This window comes from Hypanus sabinus, chromosome 2, assembly GCF_030144855.1.
Source record: "Hypanus sabinus isolate sHypSab1 chromosome 2, sHypSab1.hap1, whole genome shotgun sequence".
NCBI lineage: Eukaryota > Metazoa > Chordata > Chondrichthyes > Myliobatiformes > Dasyatidae > Hypanus > Hypanus sabinus.
Genome location: NC_082707.1, coordinates 111,626,031 through 111,633,754, shown reverse-complemented (window position 1 = coordinate 111,633,754; position 7,724 = coordinate 111,626,031). Strand labels below are relative to the sequence as shown.

Here is a 7,724-nt window from a genome sequence, read left to right as displayed (position 1 = left end):
TGGTAATGGGGACACACTCCCACTACCTATCAAATGGGTCTAATGGAGTGCGTCTCAAATAGCCTGGCAACCCAGTCCAGCTTCTGACCTTCACGTGTTGCTTATAAGCCCAGTGGAACTGTTTCTACTGACAGAAGGGGCAAAGGCGGATTATTGGCATTTTAAAACCAATCTCCCAGGGAATGAGGGGCTCATCTAGAAGGAAAAACTCTGATCTCAAACCTCCACTGCATTATGGTTGTACCTACTGACAGGGAACGATTCACAAGTAACCCACAACTGGAGACCCTTAGGCAGTCATATGTTGAGTTTAATGTGGACTGATAACTCTTGTGATGTGACTGGTGCCAAACTGTATCAGTCTCTAGCATTCTTTTGGATTCAAGCAGCTTTGTGGAGAGGGGGAAACCTGCTACATGAGCAACAGCTTGCTCTCCATAATCGGACTGCCCAGGCTTGTGTATCATGTAGATAGCTGGAATGAAAAATCTATGGTCAACCCTGACCGTGGAGGGCTTCAAGATGAAAGGGCAACGGTCCTTGTACTTGACACTTTAACTCATTTAGTCAGGCTGATTTGAGTGTTTTAAGATAAAACAAGATAATGTAGTCAATAGCTAATAAAAGCAAAAAAAAAGCAGTAAAAATAACAAAGGTTTTGAATTTTTACAAGCAGAAGCAGCATTTACCAGAAGAGACACTGAAGATGATTGACAGTGATGGTAGTGCAATATTTTTAAACTCTCCTGGTCCTGGGATCTGTAATGCTCATCCCACAAGGATTGGGAAGTAGATTCCCTTCCCAGTATTAAAGGGGAACTGGATAAATATCTGGGGGCGGGGTGAGGCAGGAAATTTGCAGGACTACAGTGCAAAAGGAACAGGACAATTGAGTAACAAGCCTAATAGGTAGCACTGAAATCACCAAGGCATTGAAAATGTGGGCTAAATGCAGGAAAATGCAACTTCTATAGCAACGTGCACAACATGCTGGAGGAATTCAATAAGTTAGTCAACTGTTTACTCAATCCATAGATATGCCTGACTTGCCAAGTTCCACCAGAATTTTGTGCATGTTGCTCAAGATTTCCAGCACCTGCAGAATCTGCTGTGCTTGGGACTGCTACAGATAGAGTTAAAGCACCACGGTAGTGTAGTGGTTAGTGCAACACTGTTGTACCTCAGGCCATTCCAGAATTCATTGTTCCAATTCCTGTGCCATTCCTCTGTATGTCCTCTCCCTGAAATGTGTGGGTTTTCCCAGGTGCTCCAGTTTCCTCCCACCAAAGATGGTTCACTTGTTAGTCATTGTAAAACATCCCGAGATTAGGTTCAGGTTAAATGAGGTTTGTTACGGGTTACTGCAGCGGTGAGGCTCAAAAGGGCCAGAAGGGCCTATTCCTTGCTGATTTGCTATTTAAATAACTGCTCATTGGATATAGTGTGCCGAAGAGTCTGTTTCTATACTGAACGACTCCAGAATTTACCAATGAATAGTTCTTTCAAAGAGGTAGCTCAGCAAAATCTGCTCAATAGTCCCCTGAGGTTTCAAAGGAATTGTTGTTACCTTCCTGTTGTTTTTGTGGAGAAGAGGTCAAGGTAGAATGTTTTCCAGTTTAAAGAGATCTTTATAAAGAGATGGGATAAAAGAAAAGTTGTGCAGAACAAAGAATGACCACTTATTAAAAATTATTTATTTATCATGTACATCTTAAAAACAAAAAAAAATCTGCAAGATCTGTTAATGTGTACAAAGAGTTGGAAAAATAAGGCCATTGTCCATGGAATGATTTCAGTTTACCTGAAGCAACTGAACAATGAATATTCACAAGCCAGCAAAATCATAACAACGGTATTTCACTCGTAGTATTCCACTTCTATGGATCTAGGAAACATTTTGTTATCTTACACCCGTCTACCACTGTATGATATGCTTGATCATTAAAATTAAAGATTCAGACAGTTTATTTTGTTTTATTTCCTTACCCCATATACATTAACAAAGCACTTTCAACAAAAAAATTCTTCTCAAATACATTAGCCTGTCAAAATCCTATCATTTAAACACAGACATTGAACTAGCAGGCACCAAGCTTACAGGCTAACAAACCATTTAAGACTGTACACTTAAGAATAAAATCCAGTAAAAATGATTTCACATATTCATAAACCCTGCGTTAATTCCTTCATCCTGGATTATCTCTAATGCAATCCCAAATTCACTGTTAATTTGGTAAGTGCCTGCGCTTCATCCTTTGTAATCAGACACTATTTGAATTAAGTTACATTCTCCCATTAGTTGAAACAAGTTCAGAGATTTCTGTCAATACATTAAACAAAACTTACTTTTCAAAATGGCTACTTTGCCAGGATTCCTCCCAATGTATTTACAATTTCACTTCCAATCTAGTTCACTCTGAATTTCATGAGGAAAAATAAATGAAAAGGCAATGTGTCAGAATGTAGTGTTCCTGCCAGACTGCTGACAGACCCTTGTTATCCAGATTCCTGCTGGTCAATGCTGGTGACCCACCGACAGTACCAATGGGATCAAGCAGCCCAGGACGAGGGTGCAAACCTCAAGTCGACTGAGTCCCTTCCCACCTGACTCTGCTTTGTGACTGTGACTGGTGCCACCCACCTCTGGAAGCACGTGCACAGTGGCTACATAAAGGAAAGTTCCTGCTGAAAACAGCATGGCAATTCCAGTGGCATTCACATCTGAAAGTGCTTCTTTACTGCTCTGCAAAAGCAAATATTGAAGAGAAGGAAACACATTAGGATTAACTTTGCATGGAGTGCAACTCACAGTACAATGTTCAATTCTCAAAACTACTTTCACAACAAAGGTCCAAAGGGTTAAAAAATAATGCAAGCTGCTGGAGGAAATTGTGTAGTCAGGAAACAGCTGAAGAGGGAAATAGGCAGTTGACATTTCAGGTTGAGATCTTTCATCTGGATTTAGAGTAGTGGGGAGATTGTTGGTATAAATAGCAACGTATCGTCCTCCTTCCTTTAGTCTGGGTTCTACTGAGGCTGAATTTTCACTAATGTAGCTACTGCTTCATTAATGCTCCTGTATAACACTGAATTTATGCTACACCGTTAGAGGAGCAATTGTTCATAACACCATTAGACATAGGAGCAGAATAGGCCATTCAGCCCATTGAGACTGCTCTGCTATCCATCACAGCTAATTTATTATCTCTCTCAATCTCACTCTCCTGCCTTCTCCCCGTAGCCTTTGATACCATTACTAATCATGAACCTATCAAGCTCTGCTTTAAATATACTCAATGACCTGGCCTCCACAGCTGTCTGTGGCAATGAATTCCACAAATTCACCAACCACTGGCTAAAGAAATTCCTCATCTCTGTTCTAAAGGAATGTCCATCTGTTCTGAGGCTGTGCTATCTGCTCCTAGACTTCCCCAGTTAAGGAAGCACCCTCTCCACATCCACTCTGTTTAGACCGTTCAATATTTGATAGATTTCAATAAGATTCACCCACATTTTTCTAAACTCCAGCGAGTACAGGGCCTGAACCATCAAGTGCTCCTCATACATTAAACCCTATCAGTCTGCTGCACCTTCTCCAAAGCCAGCACATCTTTTCCAAGGTAAAGGGCCCAATACTCCACATGCGGTCCGACCAATGCCTTGCAATGCCTCAACATTACATCCTTGCCTTTATAATCTCGTCCTCTCAAAATGAATGCTAACATTACATTTGCTTTCCTTACCACCAATTCAACCTGCAAGTTAACCTTTAGGGAATCCTGCACGATAACTCTCAAGTCCCTTTGCACTTCTGTTCTCTGAATTTTCTTCTCATTTAGAAAACAGACTAAGCTTTTATTTCTTCTACCACAGTGCATAACTACAGACTTCCCAATGCTCTATTCCATCTGCCACTTCTTTGCCCATTCTCCTAATCTAAGATGAGTTAAATTGAAGGCCTGGTTATATAATCAGATGGGAATTAAAATTCCAGACATTTAACTCACCACTCACAAAGTTTCCCAGAATCCATGCCAAACTCATTCACTCAACCACCCATCACTAAATACACCGATTAACTGCATCACTGGAAATTTGGGAATGTTGTCTGACATGTCTATGCACATCAAATAATACATACACTTCACAAAGTAATCCAATGGCTGCAAATAGTCAGGGTTTCCCAGGACAATGTGCCTTCATTTCTATCCCTGCCAGAAAGCATGTGAGACAGTTGGCTGTGATGTTGCACAATCACAGCACATACTCACATCTACAATAGTTTGAAATATTGGCAGCCTTCCCAGCTACACAAAGCATAAATCTGTGGCCCAGCAAGAGGTGAAGGGCAGAATTAGATGAAAGGTAATGTCAAGGTCCATTTTACTTGGGGACAAAAGCTCCCAACACTAATGAAAATGTTAACACATATCAATTGAGCTTCCTCTCACTGCTCAGAATCATGGCACTCCAGTTAAACAGAGAAGTCTCACCATTTTAAACAATAACACAATCTTCTGCAGTGATCTGATATGTGAATCCCATGGTTTAACGTTCTTTCACTTGTTATACTTTTATAACAGATCAACAATAGTTTTGATTAACCACTTGATAGCCTGGCTCATTTGGAAGCATTCCAAACTCTCAGCCAGGAACCATCTGTTCATGTACTTTAACAGAAGGTCAAAGTCCTACTGCATAATCTAAATTGACAATCCCACGAGAGTACAGAGTGCAGGTCAGTCAGCCATGCCCCAATCTTGGATCACACGTCAGACCAAAAGTCTCTGTTCCTTCATCAGGAGTTTGAGGAGATTTGGTATGTCACCAAAGACTCCTGCAAATTTCTCTACGTGTACAGTGGAGACCATTCTGATTGCTTGCGTCACAGCCCGGAATGGTACCTCCAAAGCACAGGATAAAATGAGGCTGCAGAACGTTGTAGACTCTGCCAACTCTATTACAGGTACAATCTACCCACTAAGGGCATCTTCAAGAGGCAGTGCCTCAAGAAGGCAACATCTGTCATTAAGGACCTTCACCATCTGGGCCATGCCCACCTCTCATTACTATTCATTGGGAAGGAGATACAGAAGCTTAAAAACCTATACTCAGTGTTTTAGGAACAGTTTCTTTTCCTTCACTAGATTTCTAAACAGCCCATGAACTCATGAACACAGATTCCTTATTCCTTTTTGCACTAGTTATTTACTTTTTAAACTTATAATTTTATCATGCACTGTACTGCTGCCACAAAATAATAACCTTTATGATGTCAGTGATAATGAACCTGATTTGATAGTAAAGGTTTCAGTGCAGAACAAGTAAAATGTATTTCTTGTGTCTTGATCAATAATTTTACAAACGTATTAAACCTTGATCATTTAATCATTCACTATTGATGTATGCTGCTGACTTACAAAAGTCAATCATTGTGATTTTTTTTAGTGTACTGCTTAAGAAAATTATAGTGATAAAGTGCTATATAAATACCAAGTTTCTTTCAGAAAAGTATTACGTACCTTACTCAGGCCCAAGTAAGTGACCATGGAGAGCAATGGTGCTGCCAAAGCAAATACCAGTAGGTGTTTCCTAATTCGATTCCTTTCGAGCCCTGCATGCATGAGGAAAGAAACCAGACCAAAAGCAGCTGGAGCCTAAAGCAGAGAGGAAAAACACGGTCATTGCAGCACACCATTAAACAGTCTGCACACTTCACATGAATCATGAGATTTCCCATCTAACCTTGTGCCCAAAGCACACCCAGAGCGCTTCAGTGTCGGTACAACTCAGAGGACACAGGACAAATTGTGCATACAACACGTATGGTCAGAGTATTACAGAATGGAAACAGAACTTGTCCCTGATCGTCTTAATTGCCAGTGTTCAGCTCATATCCTTCCAAGATCCTCTTCTCCATACCTATACAGTCGCAATTTAAATATTGCAGTGTACCAGCCTTGACCATTTCCTCTGGCTGTTCACTATCCTTTGTGTGAAGAAGGTACCTCTCATGTTTCTGAAACCTCTCTCTTATCTTGCATCTGTATTCCCCTTTTTTTTCCTAACCACGAGGAAAAGACTCTGGCTGTTCACCTTATCCATAATCGCTCATGATTTTATAAACATTTTGAAGTCACCCCTCATTCTCCTGCACTCCAGGGAATAAAGATCCACCACGGTCAACCTCTCCCTATAACTCAGCTCTCTTGTCCAGGAACCATCTCATTAATCTCTTCTGCACCCTCTCCAGCTTAACAATGTGTTTCCTATAACAGGGTAGCTGAAGGAGGGGCAGAAGCCTCTGGTCCCACACTACAGGTTCAGGAACAGTTATTACCCTACAACCATCCAGCTCCTGAACCAGCATGGATAACTTTACTACAACTGTGAACTTATTCCACAAGGTACAGACTTACTTTCAAGGACTCTTACAACTCATGTTCTTTTTTTCTTATTTTCAATTGGACGATTTGTTTTATTTTGCATATTGGCTGTTTATCAGTTTATGTATAGCTTTATTAAAATTCCATTGCAATTTGTTTTTAACCTACAAATGCCTGCAAAAAGATAAATTTCAAGGTAATATACAGTAACATAAATGTACTTTGGTAGTAAATTTATTTTGAACTTTGAAAGCTGTGCACAATATTCCAAGTACAGCCTCACCATCAATTTATAATTGCAACATAATATCCCTACGCCTAAACTCAAATCCCTGACTGACAAAGGCTAGCATGCTGAATGGCTTCACCATCATTTTTATTTGTGTGGCCACCTTTAGCAACTGTGCACTTGAACTTGCAAGTCCCTCTATTCCATAACACCAACCTGATTTCCCCAATCTACCTGTATATCAAAATCCCCATGACTATTGTACATTGCCTTCCTTCATGCATGTTCTATCTCCCATTGTAATTTGTATCCCATGTCCTGGCTACTGTTCAGAGACCTGTATACAACTCCCCATTAAGATCTTTTACCCCTTGCAGTTTTTTAACTCTACCCACCAGGATTCTACGTCTCCCGATCCTGTGTCGCCCCATCCCACTGTCTACCTGCCTGTCCTTTCAATACAATGTGTACCCTTGTATGTTGAGCTCCCAACTATGATCATTTATCAGTGTTGTGCCACTCATTGTATTGACCTTATCCTGGTTTGACTGCCCAAAATGCATCATCTTACACTTATCCGAGCTGAAATCCATTTAGCATTCTTCAGCCACCTCCCTAACTGATCAGGATCTCTTGGCAATTCATTGTAACCTGCTTCACCATCAACAAGACCCTCTAATTTAGTATCATCAACAAACTTGCTAACTGGGCAATGTACATCCATTACATTCCAAATCATTACACAAATAATGAGTAACTGAGGTCGCAACACAGACTCAGACCTTCAGTCAGAAGACAGGCCTTCAAACATCACCCTCTACCTATCAAGCCAATCCTGAATCCTCTATCTAGCACTAGCTCCCCATGAATCCCATGAGACCCAACTAACCAAATCTGCTATATGCGACGTTAGGAGGAAATCTATATAGACCTGAATAAAGTCCATATTGTTGGATTGGACTGTTTAATTCTTAGATTAGACTGTTCAATTGTTATTTTCTTTGCAGTCTGACAATTATCTGCTTGTATTTTATATACTGTAATTACTTACATACATGTAACAAATTATGTCCCCCTGTGGCTATAGAAAGTATAGCTCTGGAAAGCTC

At 40.5% G+C, this 7,724-nt stretch overlaps 1 protein-coding gene across 1 annotated transcript in view; it reads right to left on the bottom strand.

The window, feature by feature from the left end:
- Positions 1–1,672: 1,672 nt before the first annotated feature.
- Positions 1,673–7,724, bottom strand: part of slc39a9 (solute carrier family 39 member 9) — a 58,303-nt gene continuing 52,251 nt past the window's right edge. Inside the window, exons 6-7 of the mRNA XM_059952113.1 lie at positions 5,523–5,657; positions 1,673–2,743 (exon numbers count right to left, since the gene is read on the bottom strand). Coding sequence (XP_059808096.1) covers positions 2,516–2,743; positions 5,523–5,657 — 363 coding nt within the window. The 3' untranslated portion in view covers positions 1,673–2,515. The remainder of the gene's footprint in view (positions 2,744–5,522; positions 5,658–7,724) is intronic.